Source organism: Cyprinodon tularosa, unplaced genomic scaffold (assembly GCF_016077235.1).
Source record: "Cyprinodon tularosa strain WSP-4 unplaced genomic scaffold, ASM1607723v1 ctg82, whole genome shotgun sequence".
Classification (NCBI taxonomy): Eukaryota; Metazoa; Chordata; class Actinopteri; order Cyprinodontiformes; family Cyprinodontidae; genus Cyprinodon; species Cyprinodon tularosa.
In genome coordinates, this window is record NW_024039585.1 from 2,083,336 (window position 1) to 2,107,591 (window position 24,256).

Consider the following 24,256-nt stretch of genomic DNA (forward strand, 5'->3'; position numbering starts at 1 on the left):
TTAACGAGCAGTTGGACAGGTGTACCTAATAAAGTGGCCGGTGAGTGTATATATAGAGAGAGAGGGGTATGGATTCAAGATAAACACTCCATAACTGTCTGATGTTTGTGAAATGTTATTTTTGTAAGATTATTAGATAATTTCCTAAATATTTGACAGAGACTGCGATATTAAGAGTTCTCAAACATATTTAAACTTATTCAAATTTTTTTAGACAGCAACTACAGACCTTATTTGCAGTTTTTTTTTTATTTTATGGTCCATCTGGATCAGATTTCCCTCTAGAGAATAAAAATGTTACTCATCTTTTGAGAAACAGCTCAACTCAGTGGGATTGGACGATGAACACCTTTGAACAGAAATTTGAAGTCTTCCCACAGATTCTGTTTGCGATTTAGGTTTGGACTCGACCTAGGTCAATCCATCGGTGATATGCTTTGATCTACATCATTCCATTTTAGCTCAGGCTGTATGTTTAGGGTTTTTGTCCTGCTTAAAGCAGTAGCTCTGCTCCAGTCTCAGATTTAGTGTAGCTTCTAACAGGGGATTTCTCTTGGCTTACTAGTATTTAGTTCTATCTTTTATCTCATCATCTAAAGAAAACCTTCTTCAAAGCTTTATGTTGCAACCACCATTCTTCACAATGTATGATGTATCCAAGGCATTACTCTTTGCTGTTCTTCAAATGAAATCCCAATGAAATATATTATAGGTTGAAGTTGTAATATAAAATATGCAAAAAGTTCAAGTGGTATTAATACTTTTGATATTAATAAACAAACTGTTAGCTGAAATAAGATTAATACCATGCAAAACAGACTCTAGCCGTGCTGGAAATGGATGACATATTTTTGACAGCATTGATAGTTGCATTTTGTGCGTAAAAAACCAAACAAAAAAATGTCAAATAAATCTGTTTTTTTTTAAAGAAATCTAACTGAATCGTTCTTGTCAATTTAGGTGCTACCTGTTGGATGGGATCTCTAAAGGAGCCTGGCTGAACCGCTCAAGCATCATTTTTGCAGGGGATGACAAGTGGTCCGTGGACCCACGCGTATCCATAGTGTCCAGTGTTGGAGACAAACATGAGTACAGCCTTCAGATACAGAAGGTGGACGTAACCGATGACGGGCAATACACGTGTTCGATTCAGAGCGAACGCAACCCACGGCCGAAGCTCCTCAACCTCATCGTAAAAGGTAGGACACTGTGTTTTTCTGCTGCTGTCAGTAAGCTTGCATTTCCTTCTAGACCTGCATTTTAGAAATTCAAATGTGTGGCGTGTCTTTCAATCTTGTTTGTTTGATGTTTAAAGAAAAAGCTCTTTTTTATTATTCCTGCTCTGTGTCCCTTTTATACTCTGACACTTTATGTGTTGAATAGAAGAGCAGTAGCTAAGAAAGTGAAAGCAAACTGACACCGTGCCTTTAGGCTACACAATATAGAGGAGAGGCTTGTTGATTTAAATGGCTGCAGGCAGTCTGCAGCTTTAATCAGGCCTCCCTGGTTTTTGTCACATCAGGCATGTCAGAAAGATGTGATTCATATGACTTCAAACCTGTGTTGCACTATCATTGACATGCTATAAACAGTGTTATGACTGAGTTTGTGAGTCAGTTCAGAACACTTTAAGCTAAAATCCATGAAAATCAATCTTAAGCCTCGGCCTGTCTCTTTAAAAGGTTGATTTTTTTTCTTCCTTTTATAGATTTTCTGACAATCTGTCTAAAGGAAACACTTTTTTTAGGTCCCACTGTTTATTTCACAGCACATGAACATGAGATGTGTTTCGTTTTTTCACTGTATATTTGGATGACAGAGATTCACTACTCTGGAGCTGGAGTTAAACTTTATCTACTCAAAGCAACACTTTAAGTTACTCTCCGAAGAAACACAATATTAGAGAAACACTATTATTCCAAGGACGATGGTTGGAGTTTGCATCTTATGGAAGTGTCGTCACTGTTCTGTAATGTAAACATGTCCAGCTGGTTGCTCGGTTGCAACATTGTGAAAGCTATCTCAGCTGTTTAATCTAGCAGCTTGCCTTGCTTTGTGTGAATCTTAATTTTTTTGTATTTTCATCTTTGAGAAATTGCCTCATTTAAATGGAAGGCTGTACAGCAATAAAGCTTGCGAGGTTGCTAATCTCATTTGGTATCAGTGTAATTTGCAAAACAAGTCATCTTTCTTCTGAGGTACTTTAAACAAATAGAAGGCCGAGAACAAGTAGAAAGCTGAATGCATTCCTACTTTTTCATGTTGCTTCTTATCCTGAGCTCCACCTGCATCCGTCAGCTAACTTTTAAGCTGCTGACAGTTGAAGTGAAAACCTTTAATCATCTTTTCGATGGAAATGTTCTCGTTGATCTTGGCATCCGTGTGGATTATACAATGAGTCACAACTGACACGAGATCAAGCACAATCTCACTCAGATGGCAGTGGCCTGTCCCAGCAGGTCAATGCATCCTGCCACATCACTGAAACCAACATGGAATGGCTCAAAGAACATGAAGGGTTTCTGGCGGGAACATGCCCAGATTCCTGCAGACAGCACCTCACATCCCACACAACCCAATGGAATGAAATTTATTTACAGTATAAAGTAGATTTGATCTGTTTTGTGCAAAAGCTAGTTTGGGTTGAAAGTTGATATTTTGTTAAAGTAAAATGAACGTTAAGCTAAAATACTAAAATTGTCAAATGTGAGGGATTGCTATGAAGTTAGAAAGAAGTCTGGTGATTTTATAAGAAAAACATGTGTTTTAACTGATCATCCATCCATCCATCCATCCATCCATCCATCCATCCATCCATCCATCCATCCATCCATCCATCCATCCATCCATCCATCCATCCATCCATCCATCCATCCATCCATCCATCCATCCATCCATCCATCCATCCATCCTGGCAAAAGTAGTTTTTATTTTTTTGGCCAAGCTGATGCAATAGAGGTTTTTCTTTTTTGAGCAACCATCTCAGATGTTTGCCTTATGAGCATTATATAGTTATGTACAAGTCTGTTAGATTTAAGCACGTTTTGATTTAATCATGCAAAATGTAGAATTTTGATGAGGAATTTAGGAAAGAGAAAAAAAAGCCATTTTCAAACATGTTCTGCATTCTAGCAAAAGTTAGTCAAGCAGAGAATATTTCTCTGTGTTTCTTGTTGTGGTCTGGTGGTGTACCAGTGCCTCAGAAGCTAAAGCAGAGCTCTAATTTCACCCGTTGGCTCTTTGGAGCGCCGCTCTGACTTTGCTGCTATAGTGGCCTCTGTTGAAACATCAGACCAAAAGTGGGCGAGCGAGTATGTGCCAAAGCCAATAACATTTAACCTGCCACTGCCGGGCTTAACAGGGATTTGATTGGGGGTCCCTGTGGGCTTTGGGTCAGGGCTTTTAGCCAAACAAATACGCTTAGGGTAGATAGAGGGATGGTGAGCCTTAAGGGTAAGGATAATCTAGGTTGTTACTATCATTTGACATCAGTTTATGGTTGCATTACCTCATCTTCCAAACAGTGAAAAAAGTTCACACTTGTGTGATTTTCTCATTCATCTGGGTTATCTTTATTCTCACTAAATAGTAATTGAGTATTTTTTGGTCTGGGAGCCCTCTAATACCTCAATTATTATTGTAACTTCACTGTATACGGCTGTGACATGCTGATCCACACTCCCAAGTAGAGCAAAACTTCAGAGAGAGAGATATACGGTATAGAGCTTTAAAAATCAGGGCAGATGATGTGAAGAGCACCTTTAAGAACACATTTTAATGTTTTTTAAAAATATGATTCAGTCACATATTCTGGCAAATAAACATTTGATCATCAATATTCATGTTTTGCTTCTTTTTTTTTTTTTTTGCCTGGATTTCTACGTGTTATTGAAAGGTATACATTGTTCAGCAGGTAAAGTAGAACAAGCAGCCTCTTATAGGATAACAGGACTGGGTTGCTATAAATCTAAATTGATCAAACATAAATACTAAAAAAGTCAGTGTGCATGCACTGTCACAAGAAATTATGTTTCCATTCATGTGTTTTACTGTCCTTTTATCAATACCAGGTGATCTGTGTTCCCAGTACAGCCCTATTCATTCCCAGGAACTTTAAATTCATCAAATGGATCTAATTATTCTGTGATATTATTTGATCTAGTGAAAGACTTTGTTTGTTTGAACTACAGAATCAAATTTTCACAGTAGAAAGTTTAATTTAAAACAATCCAAGTCCCAAGAGCTTAATGTTTGGGTATTTTATGCCCAAGGTGTGACAACATGTAAATTCAAATTGTATCTCAGTAGATTAAGTGCTAAAAAAAAACACAATATTTTGCGGCATTCTTTCTGGCGGTCTGAGAACCCAAAGCTCGCCGAACCCAGGAAAAAAATCCTTAAAAAGTACTCGAGAGATATAAAAGGGAATCTCCCCTCCTGTGTGTGCTTGGTCCACCGGTGGCTTTGCTGGAGTGATACAACTTATTAAGGTCCAGGCGGAAACACCATTTGTTAAAGGAAAGCTCTGTATTTACACCTTGAAGCTCTCTCTACAGCTTTTTCCCTGAAAAGAGATCACCTGGGAAAAACTCTTTAAATAACACTTCATAATATATACGCATTAAATAACTGGGAGACAACAGATTTTGATAGAAATTGTAATCTTACTCAGATTAGAGAAGTTGCTTAGGGTTACAGAAGGCAGCGCTTACCAACTTGGCTCACATCTTATGAAGTGGGCCTCAATAAACAGTTAGAGAAACATTTCATACATCTCCAGTCTGCCTCATCATCACATCATAACATCATTACATCATACACGTTAGGAGACATCCATGGCTCCAGCCATATCAACATATTACACTTTGTTTTTAGCTGAAGGACACTGCTCTCATGCCATTCCCAACTCTTTGCCACTTACAGAATAAAGATTATAACTGTAATCTGTATCTGGACAGAGGAACTGTCCTAATTAGATAAACTACTGGGGAGAACTGTCATGATCGGTACACGAATGTGACCCAATTATGCAGAACACCACGAGGCAGGAAACAGTTGAAAAGTTCACAGAGTTTATTGAATACAATTTCAGAGGTAATGTGTTCAGGTTCTGGTCCTGGGAAAAACGGGTTCACCGGAGTCTGTGAGGAAGACAGTTTAGTTAGTTGGGTTCTTAGAGGACTGTCCTTAGATAGTTTCTGGTTTGTACCTTGAGGGTCCTTGAATAGCACTTGGAGAGGAAGGTTGTTGGAACTGGAGAGAGTCTGGTTAGCAGAGTCCGTTAGCTGCTTCAGCGTCTTGCTTCTAGGAAGGTAGCAGACCTTGACTTTGGGTTTCCAGCTCTTGGTCCAGAGCTGCATGTGAATCCAGAGGTAATCTTCAGGTTTGGCTCAGAGGGCAGGCTCGGCAGGTTAAGCTCTTCCAGAGCTTCGCAAGGGAAGATCAGGTTTTCCTGGAAAGACAGAGACAAGATTAGGATCCTGTCAGGATTCAGAGCAAACTAAGTTCTCAGAGGTTCTAGGTTTAGGTTCTAACCAACTGGCTCAACACTGCGGCGTTGAGGCAAGGTCTGAAGACAGCTTAAGTAGAGGGTCCTCCTGATGATGGTAACGAGCAGCAGCTGTGCAGAGGGCTCTGCTCAGGAGGATCCACGGCGGACTCTGCTGGAGAAGAGAGGTACTTCTCCAGCTTCCAACAGTACCCCCCCCTCAACGACCGCCCCTTGGCGGTCCGGAGGAAGTAGATGGGCAGGAACGCTCGTACTCCTCGATCAGGGAAGGATCGAGGATGTAAGAGCCGGGAACCCACTGACGGTCTTCAGGTCCGTAGCCCTCCCAGTCGACGAGGTACTGCCAGCCGCGACCTCGCCGACGGGAGTCCACGATGCGACGGACGGTGAACGCAGGGTGGCCATCGACTTCCAGGGCGGGTGGTGGGGAGTCGGATGGCGGGCACAGAGGGCTAGAGACTACGGGCTTGACCTGAGAGACATGAAAGGTGGGGTGGATGCGTAGACTCGGAGGTAACTGGAGACGGACTGCGGAGGGACTGATAACCTGGGAAATCTTAAATGGACCGATGAATCTGGGAGACAGTTTCCGAGACATTCCCTTGAGGGGAATGTCTCGGGTAGACAGCCATACCTCCTGTCCGATGGCGTACTCGGGAGCGGGACGTCTCTTGGAGTCGGCAAAACGTTTGGTGGTCTCTGATGATTTGTTTAGGGTGGTGATGGTTTCCTTCCAAATTCTTTGACAGCGACGGATGTGTTGGTTGATGGTCTTGACTGCTATCTCCTTTTCATCTGCGGGGAAAAGTGGTGGTTGGTATCCATGACTGACCTGAAATGGTGACTGGCCGGTGGATGCTGATCTCTGGGAGTTATGGGCGTACTCGATCCAAGGAAGATACTGGCTCCAGTCGGTGGGGTTGTTGGACGTTAGGCAGCGGAGGGTGGATTCAAGGTGCTGATTCATGCGCTCGGTCTGACCGTTGGATTGTGGATGATAACCTGAAGTTAAAGCAGACTTACAGCCCAGAGCTGAACAGAAGGCTTTCCAAACTTGAGAGATAAATTGAGGACCACGGTCTGATAGGATTTCCTGGGGAATGCCATGTAATCTGAAGACGTGTTTCATGAGAAGCTGAGCAGTCTGGAACGCTGAGGGGAGCTTCCTGAGAGGGACTAAATGACAGGACTTGGAAAAACGGTCAACGATGGTGAGTATTGTGGACATACCTCGAGAGACGGGGAGACCAGTGACGAAATCTATGGCAATGTGGGACCATGGACGTGAAGGGATCGGAAGAGGTTGTAGCAGACCAGAAGGTGGCTGATGCGAGGCCTTGTTTCTAGCACAAATGGGGCAGGCCAGCACATATTCCTTTACGTCCCTGTGGAGAGTGGGCCACCAGAAGCGTCTGGTGATGAGAGCGATAGTTCTACTGACTCCAGGGTGGGCCGAGAATTTGGCAGTGTGCATCCATTGAATGAGCCTGGACCTGACGGAAGACGGAACATAAGTTCTGTTAGCCGGACCGTTACCTGGGTCGGGTTCCGTGGCCAGGGCGGAGTTAATGAGATCGGATATCTCCCAGTTCACGACTCCCACAGTACAAGAGGCCGGGAGGACTGGCTCTGGTGTCTCGGGTTGATCGACGGAGTATAGGCGCGAGAGGGAGTCTGGTTTCACATTCTTTGATCCGGGTCTGTAGGAGATAACGAGATTAAATCTGGAGAAGAAAATGGACCACCTGGATTGACGAGGGTTGGCCTGTTTGGCAGACTGGATGCTAGCAAGGTTCTTGTAATCAGTCCAGACTAGAACCGGGTGCTCAGCTCCCTCTAGCCAGTGTCTCCACTCCTCCAACGCCAATTTGATGGCTAATAGTTCTCGATCTCCAACGCCGTAGTTCTGTTCTGCTGATGAGAGTCTGCGAGAGAAAAAAGCACATGGATGAATCTTTTGATCTGAGTCGAGTCTCTGGGAAAGGACGGCTCCAACGCCAGAATCCGAAGCATCGACCTCCAGGATGAACTGTTTGGAAGGGTCAGGCTGAATTAACACCGGTGCTCTGGAAAACAAAGATTTCAGTTTGTCAAAAGCAGACTGAGCTTCGGGAGTCCATTGAAAATTCCTCTTAACCGAAGTTAAAGAGGTCAGAGGTTGAGCCGTCTGGCTATAATTTCTAATGAAACGACTGTAAAAATTGGCGAATCCCAAAAACCTTTGAAGCTGTTTTCGAGTTTCAGGAATCGGCCAGTCCAATACCGCCTTTATCTTGTCCTCAGCAGGCTTAACCTGCCCGCCCTCGAGCACAAACCCCAAAAAGGTCACTGATGGTTGGTGGAACTCACATTTTTCTGCCTTGACGAATAACTTGTTCTCCAGTAGCCTCTGTAACACCAGGCGGACATGTTTCTTGTGATCAGTTAAGTTCCGTGAATAAATGAGTATGTCGTCTATATAGACAAAGACAAACACATTTAAAAAGTCTCTGAGAACATCATTCACTAGTGCTTGAAAGCAGGCGGGGGCGTTTGTTAAACCAAAAGGCATCACCAGGTACTCGAACTGACCTAATGGTGTCTTGAAAGCAGTCTTCCATTCATCTCCTTCTCTGATTCTGAGGAGATGATATGCGTTTCTCAGATCCAGTTTGGTGAAGACTGTTGCCCCCTGAACAGGTTCAAAAGCTGAGGCTAGGAGAGGTAGAGGGTACTTATTCTTTATAGTGATTTGGTTCAACCCTCTGTAGTCAATGCATGGTCTTAATGAACCATCCTTCTTGCCAACAAAAAAGAAACCAGCACCCATAGGAGAAGAGGACGGGCGAATAATTCCAGCAGCTAAAGACTCGTTAATATACCTCTCCATTGTCTCTCGTTCTGGTTTGGAGATGTTATATAAACGGCTGCTGGGTAACGGTGCTCCAGGTAACAACTCAATTGCACAGTCATATGGTCTATGTGGTGGAAGGGACGTAGCACTGACCTTACTGAAGACCGGGGCCAAGTCATGGTACTCAAAGGGAACTGAAGATAGGTCAGGAGAGTCCTTCTCTCCCCCCCCTCTAGGAGGCCCCATCACGGGGGCTGCCGACCGAAGACAAGTTTCATGACATAACGAAGACCATGCTTCCACGTGAAGTTCAGTCCAATTAATGCGTGGATTGTGTTTCTCCAGCCATTCGAATCCGAGCACCATCGGGGAACATGCGGAAGGAATGACAAAAAATGTGATAGTTTCACGATGGTTACCTGAGAGGAGGAGCTCGAGGGGTTGAGTTTGATGAGTAACTTGGTGGAGACTTTTCCCATCAATGGCAGAGACACGGAGAGGTTGAGAAAGGGGAACGGTTTCAATCATCAACTGTTGAACAAGGTTAGAGTCTATGAGGTTCCGTTCACAGCCTGAGTCAATAAAGGCAGAAAAGGAGAGGTTCTGATTATCACAAAACAAAGTGGCAGGAAGCATCAATCGAGGAGATTTCTTAGAGTTGGTTTGGCCCGCCAGACTCCTCAGATCCTCTGGCGGGCCCTGCCTTTTAATTTAGCCGGGCAGGAAGCAATGAAATGTCCACTTTCACCACAATAGATGCAAAGTCTGCTCAAAAAACGTCTTTGTCTCTCCTCAGGAGTAAGCCGAGTGTGTCCCACCTGCATAGGTTCGACCTCCATACCACCTGAATGTGAAGCCTGAACAGGCAGAGGGAGGGACTGGGCCTTTGGTCGCTCTGTGGGAGGAGAAGAAACAGTCACGATATTTGAGGCAGATGTAGGGGCGTGAGACCCAGAATCTCTTATCTTGGAGCTGTTTCTGGCTCTAATTCTGTTGTCCAATCTAATTGTTAGTTTGATTAGATCCTCAAGGGAGGCTGGCTCGTCGAGAGTTGCCAGTTCGTCTTTAATATTCTCATTTAAGGCCATGAAATAAGCTCCCTTCAGAGCACTTTGATTCCATCCGGAAGCTGCTGCCTTAACCCGGAAGTTGATCGAAAAATCAGCCACAGATGAATTTCCCTGCTTAATACTGAAAAGAGCACGAGAGTCAATTGTTTGATCAGTTTCTTGATTAAAAACCTGGGAGAACTCAGAAATGAAATCAGAGTATCGGCAGTTGAGACTTTCATCTGAGGGAAATCTGGCCTGGACCCACTCCAAAGCTCTTCCTGTTAGTTGAGAGAGAATAAAGGTTACTTTCTTAAAGTCCGTCGAAAAACTGTTGGGAGAGTTCTGAAACAATAATCTGCACAGAAATAAAAATCCTCTGCAATCCTTCATATTGCCGGAGAATTTCTCAGGAAGGCTTGGGCGGAACTCTGATGATGTCACTTCTGGTGACCTCTGAGGGGGAATTGGACCCGGAAGTGGTTGCGCTGCCGGAACGGCATTAGCGCTTCCAAAATAGCCGGCGAAAGACTGTAAAGTCTGGTTATGGTGTTCAACAAAAGCATTCAACTCACGGAGGGTTTTGGCTTGACCATGGACTTGAGCTTCTAGTACTTCAAGCCTCCTCCGGAGGTGCTCTGCTGGGTCCTGTGTTTGGCCGCAGTGTTCTGTCATGATCGGTACACGAATGTGACCCAATTATGCAGAACACCACGAGGCAGGAAACAGTTGAAAAGTTCACAGAGTTTATTGAATACAATTTCAGAGGTAATGTGTTCAGGTTCTGGTCCTGGGAAAAACGGGTTCACCGGAGTCTGTGAGGAAGACAGTTTAGTTAGTTGGGTTCTTAGAGGACTGTCCTTAGATAGTTTCTGGTTTGTACCTTGAGGGTCCTTGAATAGCACTTGGAGAGGAAGGTTGTTGGAACTGGAGAGAGTCTGGTTAGCAGAGTCCGTTAGCTGCTTCAGCGTCTTGCTTCTAGGAAGGTAGCAGACCTTGACTTTGGGTTTCCAGCTCTTGGTCCAGAGCTGCATTTGAATCCAGAGGTAATCTTCAGGTTTGGCTCAGAGGGCAGGCTCGGCAGGTTAAGCTCTTCCAGAGCTTCGCAAGGGAAGATCAGGTTTTCCTGGAAAGACAGAGACAAGATTAGGATCCTGTCAGGATTCAGAGCAAACTAAGTTCTCAGAGGTTCTAGGTTTAGGTTCTAACCAACTGGCTCAACACTGCGGCGTTGAGGCAAGGTCTGAAGACAGCTTAAGTAGAGGGTCCTCCTGATGATGGTAACGAGCAGCAGCTGTGCAGAGGGCTCTGCTCAGGAGGATCCACGGCGGACTCTGCTGGAGAAGAGAGGTACTTCTCCAGCTTCCAACAAGAACATTAGTTCTGAAACACAACATGCAGGTAATATTATGGTGTAATAAACACACACATCATCAATGATAATCACCTTAACACTTGAAACAGAAACTATCATTAACTGAAGCCTTTTCACAAGTGATGTGGAGAGTCTAGAGAAATCTAGGCAGTTTGCTGTAGAAAAACAGGACATTTGAAATGCTCAATTTGTGGAAGTCCTGTGACTATGGACTAAGAATAAAACATCCTTTTGATTATCCCAAATTTCAACAGCACTTTTACATTTTAGCTTTTAATAAGGAAACTCAAATACCGTCTAACTAGAACAGGTTTAATTTCAGATTTTTAGTGACAAACAAAACAATTGATTGAATACCGTAAATCCTCAAATATATGGACGGGGCCTTTATTTCACTCAGGTACATCTTGGTCCAGGCCATGATTGGAAGGAGGCCAGAATTAGCGGCAGGCCTCCATTTCTATTTGATCAAAACAGACTACCAGTGGAATGAATAAAAACAAGATTTTGTGTCTCTTTGAACCTATAAAATACTAGGTTAATTTATTAAAAAAGTACAGTTACCATAATTGTATAGAGAGCATTATTCAGACATCTTCCAGTAGCTGCAATTTTTCTGCACGGCAATACGAAAAAAAACTAACAAACAAAAAAACAAACAAAAACAGAATGGAATCTTGGCCAAACTGACTTGCGAAACAAAGTTTAAAAAAATGAATCGAAACTGTTCTGCCATCACAGCGAAATTTTATTTGAGGCAGGCTAAGTGGAAGTAGGCTACCAGTATCATATATTTCAAGGGAAAATCAGAACAACGAAGGCCAACAAAACTATGTCATTTTAACGCTGCCTGGTCACCACCAGACCTACCGGTAATCATATTTGTCTTTCAGAACAGAACGATTGTGTAAGGCCACTACGATCTCTGTGTAAGGATGGGACTTCCCGTGCTAATGGCTTGGATTCGTTAGCAAACATTGCCCCCCTGTGGTACTTGTATGTTACTATCACATGTTGTTGAGAACTGCCCAGGAACATCGTTGGTTCTAAGTATACCCTGTATACGAGTCCGGCCATTATTTACCTCCGCCGACAGCGAGACCCGGCCGCTAATGGAATACAGGCCAATATTATAGGATTTATGGTATGCGTAAAAGGGTCTGTTTCAACGTGCACAGACTGGCAACCTGTCCAGGGTGTACCCCACCTTTTGCCCACGGACTGCCGAAGATAGGCACCAACCCCACCATGACCCTGATAGGATAAGCAAGAGAAGATGGATGGATGGGTCTGATCAGAAATATTTTTTATTACTGTTGACCGGTTGTACTTAACTATGGCTATGTATTGTCACCACACAGTGACTAAACATTTCACATGGTTTTTATATTTTCACTTATAGAAGGGCCATTGATATTAACAGAGCAAACACACAAAATGACTAAAAATTACTTCAGGAAGAAAGAAGACAACTCTGGATCTAAAACAGATAGAAATATCTGAAATAGCACAAATGAAGAAATGCACATGATTCAAATGTGTGCTCTGTCTCAGAATAACAACATAATAGAGTTTTTTTTTTTTTTTTTACACAAATGGCTCTCAATATGAATTATTTTCTTGTATTGGAACATATTTACTATAGTGATTGTTTTGACAACCCTGCAACATAGCATTGCTTTGTTCAGTTCTAAACTAAACAAAACCATGTAAGTCTCAGTCTGAGAGGTGTTATTGATAAATTCTTTGCCTTTAGTATCTAAAGAATATTGTCGCACATTCACTTTAAACGTCTTCTACTGTGAAGTATTCTGCTCCAGCTCTTACAAACCTTTTAACTCCTTTTTAACACAAGGTGCTGATGTCTAGTCCATCTTGCCATTTAGCTTTGCTTCTCCCAGACCTTACAGATGCTCCATGCCTCCAAATGTTGTGATAAAACCTGATTAAGCTGTTTGGCAGGCAGTAATGGTCACTACAGGACCATCATGTATTTGGAAGCGTTATCTTTCTGAAGAACGCTCTGTAATTTGAATCCTACCAGGGGTGTTTCAGGTCATGTCAGCTACTCACCGCTGCCCATATGGTCCCAATCAAACTCAAACTAATGTGCCAGCTGTCAGCTGCATATTATATTTTGCAATGGCTGCGCTCCTGATTGTTGTGACCCAGTGTTTAGGATCTGCCAGAAGGTTAGCCTTGTAAATGCCAGCTGATGTTCACAAAGGTTCATTTTAGCTTGTGATGCTTGTAAGTAATACTCAGATAAGAGTTTTGCTTTGCTTTTTCCCAATGATACATTAGTTTTGATACATCTTATTATATTGCAAGGTTTGTTTTTAAACTCTTTCATTTTTAGTCTTAACAACCGCACAGACTTTTAAATTACGTGCTTAAACGACAGGGTGGCTGGATGGTACAGTACAAACATATCTCTTCTAATTGGTATTATTATGGCAGGGTGTCTACCAGTGGCTAGGCATCGGTGACTATTATTATTCTCTTGGTATAATAATCTTATGTCAGTCTTATTATGTTTATCCAGGTATTTTTTTATATGCACTACATGATATATTTGTTTTCATTTTTTAATCACTTTTTATTTGTTTTTTCTTTTCCTCTGTATACACATAAATATGAACCCATGGGTACAATTAGGTCAAACATATGGTGTGTTTGAAAGACTTACTTAAAAATAGTACCTGCAAAATAGGTCTTAGGTCTGCACAATGTGTTTTTACCCATGACCAGAAGGGAGAGCACATTTTGGTATTGAATTACCTGAAAAATTGTTGTTTATTTTGAAATGCGTCAAGGACTCGACCCCACGTTCTTTTTCCTAGTAGAGTGCTGAAGATATCATCTTATTTTTCCAAGTTTTAAGCAAGACATAAAGACATTGCTTGTTAGTTGGAGGAGCAGGAACCCTCCATCTGATTAGAATCAGCTACCTCACTGATAGAGAACAAAACAGAAACACCCGCCTTTGAGAGGCTGGTAAAGGCAACTTATTGCCACTGGTGCCATAAAGAGCCCTGAGATGGCTAGGTGTTACTTCAACTACGAGGAACCTGGACAGAGTATGGAAAACATCTGACCAAGACTGGGAGAGTGCTGGAACATGTGGAACAGTGTGTCACAATGTGGGGTAATGTCCGATAAATACTGAGCCAGAATAATGGAATAAAGTTTCTGGATTGTAAACTATCTTGTATATAGCTTGTATATATCTAGCTTGTAATGTATCTTGTATCTAAAAAGTGGGATTGTCGGAGACTATATTTTTTTAGTTGTTATAATAACGCCAATTTCTTCCCCATGAGAAGGTCCTTAGAACTATGAGGTCCACTCGTTTGCTGTCCCAGGATCTGCTGAACTAATTGTTTAAAGAAAAGGTGTAATTGGGCTTTATTTGTTCGCATTTGAAACAAATACCAAAGTTCACCCAACTGCTCCTAAAATAATGCAACATTCTGAATATTACAGTTACATCAATGTTTTGGTAAAAGTTTAATTTGGATTTCAACATAGATTTATAATCATGAGATACATTAAACTAAACAGTTTTTGTTGCCATGTAAGGGGGGTGTTGCTTAATGCACATAATACACTTATTTTTGCCATTCTTATATTTACAGGGTTATGGGTAAAGAAGCTCATACTAGCTACTACTTTACTGTTTCTTGTACACAATAGAAAAATAGTAGTCAGGCTTTTTTAAGCCAGCTGACCAGCAGTCAACTGGTTGAGAGTACATGTTACCGTCAAACTCAGGGAACTCCAGACACTTTGATACTTTCTCTCACATCTCAGTAAAAGGACTTTTTTGACATTGTAAATGCTGTGATGGAAATGTTCTATTTTATTACCAAAAGACTAACTTCTTTGATTATAATTAGTAGTATCTTCTCTTCTTCATTTGTTTTTTTTTTTTTTACTCGTATTTATTTTAGTTAAAGGAGAATTTCTTGATCATGTTATTGTCAAAACTGGGTTCAATGACAATAAAGGTGTCTTACCACATCTAATCTCATCTGTTTATCTGCACTCTTAGAATCGTAAAAATAGTCCTTACATCACATGCTTTAAAGTTACATCAAGCTCTATTTATCAAATGTTTAGAATTATTAAAGTCAAATGATGATTTATCTTATTTGCATTTGATTCTACTTTTAAGATATATTGTTTTATATATTTTTCTTGTGCATCTAATTTGTTAGGTATAATATAATCCAGAGCCACATATTGGAGTGAAATCTGCAAACAGGAAACTTGTGAGATACCGTACATCTGGCATACTCCAAGTGATAGATGCCTATGGTCAGCTTTCTGACAGCACTTGAGGTGGTAAAAAATGTCCTTCATTTCACTTACAGTCACTCTAATTTATAAATGTTGCAATTCCCCTTATTTGTGCTGTTATGCATATCCATAGAGCTGTGCTTAAAGAAACCTTTGCTTATTTGCTTTTGTCAAGATCTGCTTATGTTTGTGAAACATTACCTGTCACTGTGTGGCACTTGCGTGAACATGCTTAAGCCCACTCATGGAGAACACAAGGATTATTTTATATATGTGATGTAACACAGGGAGCAGCTCTGTCATGTTGCAAAGGCTTCTGGGAGCATCGTCTTCTTATCATCTGGAATAATAGGGGGAAAAAAGTATGAGCTGGTACTTTAATTTGGGTTTTTCGGTCCAAGCATACACTGTCTATTAATACTACAATCCAATAAATGTTGCTGTGGGCAAAAGGATTTCACACCATTGGATTTTATTCTCACTTTTTGCTTCACTAGATTGTGCACTGTGAGAAATATCTTGGAAAATGGGAAGTAGAGATTAGGGTATACATAAAAAATTGCCAAGGCCTGAACCTATTTCAGATGGATGAAGGGATCTTTTACTCTCTGATCCTCTGAGCGATTATGCTGATCTGATGCTGTTAAAGATTAGTCAACAAGTAAGTACTTCTTTAACTGTTTGCACAATTACTTAATAGTGTGCACTACCAACATATAAAGAATTATCTATGACTGAAAAAAAATATGGATTATTTGATAATGAACATTTTAAAAAGACACATAAAACAAGATTCAGTAGAGATACTCACAAAAAACACCACTAAATGAAATGTTTAATCTCACAATCCAGATAATTAAATTTAAAAAAACAAATTATTTAAGAACTGTTTTGTACACAAATTATGCATTAAATATGATTGTCTACTTTATTTCTAAATGCTACTTTTGTGTCATATATTCAAAATCATATATTAAGTCATTATTGGCGTCTATATAAAATTCATTACATTTGATTAACATCCTTCAGACATATTATTTATTATTATTATTTTCTTTTTACTGTTATTATTTTCTTTTTACACACTCAGTTTATTAAGTTAAAAGCATCTTTTTTACCCTGTTCTGGAATAATGTTTTTTAAGTCATATAAGTTGCTTTTCGTAATGCGCATCTTGAATTATTGCATCAGAAAGTCTTGATAGAAATGGTAAAATTCAGAGCAACTCTCTGAAATTTGCTTGAGTCATTTTTTTTTTGCGATAAGGGTTAATGGGCTAAGTGGGAGTCACATGACTGACAGGCTGTACATGGCTATAGTGTTTACTGTGAAAAAAAAAACACTGCGACGCTTGAAACTTTACAAGTATCATTATTATAACCAAACTGTATTGAACTCTGTGTAACCCCACTTGAAACTCCATCCCACTATTAATTAACGTGTCAGAATCGCTTGCGTGCATTTTAAAACACACACATACATGCAGTTTTCTGGGCTATATCTGTTGCAATGTAATTAATGTTTTGCTTCATTGTTTTGAATTTAGAAAATCACTGCAGTCTTGAAATCAATATAAAAAGTCCAAGACTTCACAAAACCTTATGTATGATTTTTATTACAAACTTGTTGTACATGTTTTGAACATCTTTTGTTCCCCTGCCTTATATTACTAAGAACTTTAAATGGGAAAATGAGCTTTACATGGAGATATGAGAGACTGTGTTTTTCCTACTATAATCACATCCCATGGGGCTTCTCGGTTCCAGCGATCTTACACAACAGGAATCCTCGTTAGCATCACCCTTTCCAACACCTGAATTACCTGCTGCTGAATTAGAGGAATTGACTGTTGCCTCTCTGGCATGTCTAAGAATAATTTTGTCTCCGCGTGACATTTATCCCCACTGAGACCTTATGTCACAGCAACAGATTCCTTTGCATAGAGAATTCAAATTGCATCAGCATTACAGCTTAGTCAAATATGGCCCATGTGCAGCATTTTACCGTGCAGCATCACGTAACATTTTGTTGGTTGACATCCTCTTCACAGCTCCTAAGTTTGGATATAGCTGTGAACACATAATTCTCCTACATAATCTTCACCAGAAAAAAAAAAAAAACATGTTTTCATTTTATTCATTTTTAACGTTATTTAGATACATGTCTAATCAAGATAAAGTCATACTGACCCTGCAGTCTTTAATAAAGACTAATCTGACCCAAAACAAAGCCCTTTTTTCCCCTGTCCTCATCATATTGTACTGCTGGTATTCATCCATATACTCTCATCCCTACTTTTACTGACCTATATACAGCCTATCCCCGGCTCTATCTGATGCAGGATACGGAGGAATGAGAGATTGCTATCAAACCCAAGCAGGCTTTCCATACATCACATGACTGGCTTCCCTCTCAGTTTCTATTCTTTTCCTCCCTCCAGCTTAATTAAGATTGAAAATGTGATAATGCATTAAATATGCACAGCACCTCTCATCCAAGAATATCTTGTCCTGAGGAAAAAACGGAGAAAGTGGCATTCTCATCCTTTTCCACACATTATTAAATCATTTTAGGTATTTAATTCATATTTATACATTTATCAACACAAAATGTAAATAGTGTTGATTTGAGTTTGGAAAATACTGAGTGATTAATCATACTAATAAGGTTTTGAGTGTTTTTTCATTAGGATATTGTTCTGCTTTGTCTATCTGACTGCTTATTAATATTGCATTGTATAAACCAAAATCATCTGTTGTAGTTTGTATGCAAGGTTTTTAAATTTTTATCAAACTACTATTGATCATAATTTTACTTGAAAGCTTGAAGTACGTTGCCTCAGCATTACCTGTCTATCCATCTGTAACTGAGACAGGTTTGTTTGAATAAAAACTCATGCTTCGTTATGCAGATGCTTTGTGTGTGTTAATGAAGGTTCTCTCACAGTCATTTTCCACATTGTGTGCTTACGGGCTTGTCCTACTAAAAAGAGTATTTTTAGTTTTATCATAAAATTCAAGAAAAGGTATGATTTGTATTTATTGTTTTCACACACACTGCTATATACAAGATTTCTGTGATTGTCTTGCAGGTAAAAATAGAATATTATGTAAGAGCTGGAAGCAGGTATTTTTTAATTAAAGAAATGTCACCCTAAACATATGTTTAAGTGCTGTACAGCATTGTGCGTTAAGTACTTGGTCAGGGCTCTTTTGACATGGATTACTGTTTTAATGATGCGTGGCATTAATACGATCAGCCTGTGGCCGTGCTGAAGTGTTAAGGAAACCCAGGTTACTATAATAATGGCATTTTGATTTTCTGCTTGATTGGATCTAGTTCCTTTAACTTCCTTTTACAGAACGAACAATAGATAATCTGCATGTTTTAGGTCAAGCAAATTTGCTGGAAAGTGAAGCAGATGCTATGTTTGTTTGATGAACAGTATTATTAAAATTTTTTTAAAGGTTTTTATCTTCTTCGCATTATTAAAGTTTTGCTCAAGACACCCGGTGCAGATGCTATCTTTCAGTGAACGGATGTAGAATTTAGTTTGCGGTCTTGGGAAAGTTTGTGGTTTATACATTGGCTGATATATATATATATATATATATATATATATATATATATATATATATATATATATATATATATATATATATATATATATATATATATATCAACCCATCCTGAAATGATTATCAGTGACAGTTCCAGTGTAAATGTCTTTGAGATAATACTTTTTTACAGGATTTTGCCAAAAAGGCAAATAAATGCTGCAGAGAATGTGTTGCCCAAGTAGTTGGATTTCCCATAGGCCATGAATGCAACATGGAACGGGACATCTCACAAGCTGTCAATAATGATTCCCCTCCTACTCCCGTCAGACTGGGGTCAAAATCTGAATGTGAAAAAAACAAATTTAAAGTGTAAAAAGAAATCCTGCAACTTTAAAGGGAATTTGAAACTAAAAAGAAAGGGGTTTGAATCTGAAAATATAAAATCTAAAACTGCAATAAACTCAGATTATATGGTAAAAATTGGACATTCAATATCAATTTATATTTTTTTTATTTCAACTTTCATTTCCTTAGTTTCAACTAAAATGTATAACTTTACAAACATTTTGACCCCTTTCTGACTCCATACTTTATCTTTCACATTTAAAGACTGTATCAGTTTGGATAGAGGATTTGTTAGAAATAAGAAAAATGTAGAGTTAAATTCCCTTATCATTGATTCTGTCTTTGAATTTAAGACAAGTGTTGAAGTTGATAACAGAATACAGAATTTTAAGTCAGACCGCAAATCTTGTCTCATTATAAAAGCGCTATAATTCTGTGTTTTTTTCCCCCCACAAATAGTGTATAAATGTCCTCACACGGTCCAAAATAAAAATAAAGGACATGGTATACCCAGTGCATTATTTAAATGTTTTTCTGTTACACATTTAATAAATCAAAGAACCTTCCTTTTTCCATTGAAAAATGAAAAAAGTCACTTAATGCCCTCTTTCCTGCTAACACACCCTTCCTCCTTTATTGTTTTATATTCAAGCCACACAATCAATACTTTATGATGAAAAAGAATCTACTCATGTAGAGTCATAAAAGAGGAAAATAAGTATGAAGTATTGGCTCACTTATTTAATAAATCACATTCCCTATCACTTTCAATAATAATCAAGAGTTATTTTTCATCACAAGAGTCCAACAGTGCTTGCAACTACCTCTAAAGCAATGCACTGAATGGATCAACTTAATAAAAACCTTCAAAATGTCATTTCTCCTGCATTTACAGCCAAGAATTTCCCATGTTAATTAGTGGCATCAATAAAATAATGTTTAAGCATAATTGGAATTAAGCTATACCTTGTACTTCACGCTGTTTCAAATCAATACCACACTGTACACATATTGGTAGTCAAGATGCTTCAGAAGTTGAATGTTAAATTATCCATATTTCATCTAAACTTAATCTTGTCCTGACGTTTCTTCAATGGGCACTGTAATCCAGATTAAACTGGATCCTGCCGTCCCTTTAATGTTTCTTAAAACAGTATAAAAAAGATGTTAGATGGAACAAGGAGGCTACTGGGGAAGTACCAAGGAAGCAGAGTGAAGTGTTAGTCATGGGTTTGGAAGGTTGTGGGTTTGATTCTGGCTTCATTGCATCAGATTTTTTACGGTTGAATCTTGTTTTCAAAAATATGGTGAGATATTTACCTATGTTTTATTTGAGGTGTTGTTACAACTGTTAATTGTTTTGTCATGCCAATTTAATGGTGTTAATATAAAGTGACCCCCTTTTGTATATAAGGGTCTGTCAATTTATTTTTTGTCGTTTTATAATTGTTTACCTTTCTCTAACCCCTGCCCATTGGACAACGGGTGGAAATAAGCCATTGGCTACAATCTGACATGTTTACATTCATGTGTTTGTCATGTGCGTTTATTCATATGCATTTTCCCTATCAAATAAATATATAAATAAATTAAATTGAACTCTCCAGTGAACTCTCACATGTTTGTTTACACTAAATTGCCTACATATCAATGTGAATATCACTCTAGTGTAAAGTCTTCTTTGTGAGCATCATGACTAAAAGGGCTGTGTAATAAATTCCCAGTCTAATAAGCAGAAGACAACTGGTAATGATTTTTTTCCCTCATTGATTGAGCTTTACTACAGGTGGATGCAAAATAATAATTATATTGATCCCAGGGATTTTACAGTTTTTTTACTTTGGTCAAAACATGAACAATTTCTAAGTAGTTGGGTCATATCTAGAGTAATTTTCTTTTTTTTTTTTAGGGGAAGCGGGGTGGGGGTGTGGACAAAGATGAAACTGGGTTTAATAAATCTAGGAGTTGAAATAGCCACAAAACTGTCTACATTTCTTAAAACTGGCTACCTCTGCACCACTCTAGTAGATAGCGCCGTGTAGCCCTTTTGGAGTGCGGTACTGCACCAATTCTGTAGTACTCAGTCACATTTGAAGACGTGGAATGACTAAAACCCCCCAAAAATGGATTTGGATAAACATATACAGCACTGGCTTTTTTATCAATTAATTTTATTTTGATAGCTTGGTAAAATATCGCAATATATAGTGATATTGCAATATCGTGATAATATCATGACCCAAGTTTCGTGAGCCATTTCAGATTGCAGCACACATGCCAATGCTCCCCCCTAGCACCACCCACCACTATGGCGTAGGTACTACGGTACAAAGCCTATTACAGCTTTAACTTCTTCAAGCAGTTTCATTTTCAAACTAAAGCTTATTGGACTTTGTGTGAATGTAGCCTAAATGTGTTATTAGTTAGTATCAAAATGAAAAAGAAAACAGGCTTTTTGTAGTTAAATGGGATAAGATTAGTTTTTTTGTAATGTAAGTAGAGGTAAATTACTTGTGCACCAAAAGCATTTGAGGAGTTGATGATTAATATTTAAACAATGTGCTGTGAAATTGTATTATAGTGGAAAACATAATGTGTGGGTTTACAGAAGCAGATTCACTATTATGTCCCATTACATTTAGCTGCTAATCATTGTCACTTGTGTGAATGTGAGGCGGTTTGTGTATCCTGCTGTTCTCTTGGGTCTACCAAATTTGGTATCACTGATGTGTTTGCACATGCTTCTGACAATGTGTGCATTTTCTAAATGTGTGCATGAGTTAGGTTGCGTTTATGCTTTCTAATGCATCTTCATTACGGAAATAGCTGATATTAGCTACAGTTAATTAAAATGAGTGAGGACAAAGGTCAGCTATTCAGCTCTCACGTCTCTATCTCTAGAGAGGGAATAGATACAGCTTGAGTGGAGAAGTACCTGGCAGCTTCTATTTTGGCCTTTGTAGTGGTCTTATGAGGTAAAACATGTTCTTTCAATTTTTGGAAATGTTTATTTTTATTGCACATTATTAGGAACTTATGTTGGTCCAATCTATGTTGGTCCACTTTTTTTTTCTCTAAACCTAATATTTTCTTGAAAGTTTTTGTGAAAACAGGCAGACACAATTATAGAGATGCCAAAGAAGATGCTGAGGCTCACATGGAACAACATGTAGCTGATTAACACCTTGTAAAACACTTTGATATTTAACCACTAGCTAAATAGCAATAGTTTCATGTAGTTATGAAATGATAAGTGGCAGAATAACAATATAAAAAAGAATGCTGTACCTTTTTAAAATTTGACTGTGGTTAAATCAGTAGAAAAATAATATCGAAAAGTTTTGTGTTGTCTAGGATTTGATCCTGTCCTAATAGTGTAATGTTGATGTTTGAACTGCATAGACATGGAATAAAGGACAAGCTCTTAAGGAAAAAGATTCAGTTTTGAAAACCTCATTTGACAGAAGACTTGATAACCTATTTAATGATCTTAAAGGATTGTATTTTTTCTCAAAATAAAGCATTATTTGTCAGAATACTTTTTTTTTTTTTTTTTTTTTACAAATCTGCTTAAAAGTAATTAGTTTAGAGGATAACAAACTAGACCAATATTATGTATTTTTGTGATATTTTGCTTTAGTTAAAGTGTGAATACATGTCAATATTTAACCCTCAGTCAAAATGTGTCTAAAGGTTAAGTTGGTAATGACATGTATGATGATATTTTTTTATGTGTGTGTGCAGAAGCTTCTTCTTGTGATAAAATGTGACAGTCAGGCTGAGCGTGTGAACAATCTAAATTCAGTCGTTTTATCAGTCAGTGGTGTGAGATCTTGGCTTTTGTGCCGTTAAACAGTTGGTGCGCTGAGGCGCAAACCATAACTGAAAAGTGGGTTCTCTCACTTCTTAATTTGAATCCAAGAACAGTCGGCGCTTGAGGTGGTGTTTACCATACAATGCAACCCTCATCAACAGAGTCTGTGAAACAGATTTCCAGAAGGTGAAACATTTGCAGACGTCTCTGAGATACGCTGGCCTTAATTGGGCAGATAAATATCACAGGTTGCAATCTCTGGCCCTACAGCCCCTGTTGCATACATCACTGTGAATCCAGACCAGTAGCAGCAGCAGGATCTCACCCACTTGTCTCATCCTTGAAATTCTTCTGTTGCCTGTGGTGCACTGAAAGAGAACTTTGAGCTTTAGAGATTTCTTTTCTCAGTCTGCTTCCTTGGCTTGTAGGTCAGGTTGAAGTGCCCCTCCTGCTTTTTTAACAGTCCAGTAAGGATCTTCATTCACAGAATTAAAGTAGGGCAGTATAGGATGTATTTACAAAGAGACATTATCACTGGATTTCTTATTATTTAAAAGAAGAGAGTTGCTGATTTCCAGCATGAGCACATTATTGGTGGACACTCTCCCTGTAAGTAAATTGCAGGAAATTACATCTGTATTCTGCAAAGGAGTGAGGGTTCTTAATAATGAGCAATGTTTTGAATATTTATGACTCTGGCCTTTTAAAAGCCCCCAGGAGCAGCAAATGACCCCATATTACCTATCTGTTGTTCAGTCCAAATCTTCCCCTGGCAGTCTATGGGTTCAGCTCTGAAGTTGTAGTCTTTCTTTCGGGAATAAATGAGGCACCAGACCCATACAAACTACAAAAAAAAGCCCAACACATGCTGTATTCAAACACATTCACCAACCCAAAGATCTGGCACACACACAAAGTCGGAGTAATCACTCTTCCTCCTTAGTACTTGAACCATGGACTAATGACTCCTGTTGAAGCAAATAAATCACGGCAGACAGAGATAGAAAGAGGAAAGCCCTACTCAAGATCCTCCTTCAACAGAACTTTTGAGCTTATTCATGCTTCTCTGGAGAACTCAAAGTCTTAGTATGCCACATGATTTAATCATAAATTAATATAAATATTTCAGCTTAATGGATGAATCAAGATATGGTATCAGGCACTAATCTAGAGAGAGAGCTTCTGGGAAAAGAATTGAACAGAAGACATCAAAAGACGTCTAAAATCAAATAGAAAAATCTATGTACCAGTGTCTGAAAATAATATTTATACGTGCAAATCTTAGTGTTTAGTTGGTGATTATAATGTCACTTCATGCTACAGTGAAGTTATGAATTGGGATAAAAGTCCCACATCAGGGGATACACTGTTCTTCACCGAAGTTTTCTCTATTAAACACATTGTTCTTTAATTATAATTTAACAATTTGATGTTTTCACGGGATTGATAAAAAAGAAGATAAACATCTG

At 39.1% G+C, this 24,256-nt stretch overlaps 1 protein-coding gene across 1 annotated transcript in view; it reads left to right on the plus strand.

Moving 5' to 3' along the window:
- negr1 (neuronal growth regulator 1) overlaps positions 1-24,256 on the plus strand; it is a gene marked incomplete at its 3' end in the record, with an annotated part of 184,636 nt that overhangs the window by 77,552 nt on the left and 82,828 nt on the right. The window contains exon 2 of the mRNA XM_038272149.1: positions 961-1,199. Coding sequence (XP_038128077.1) covers positions 961-1,199 — 239 coding nt within the window. The remainder of the gene's footprint in view (positions 1-960; positions 1,200-24,256) is intronic.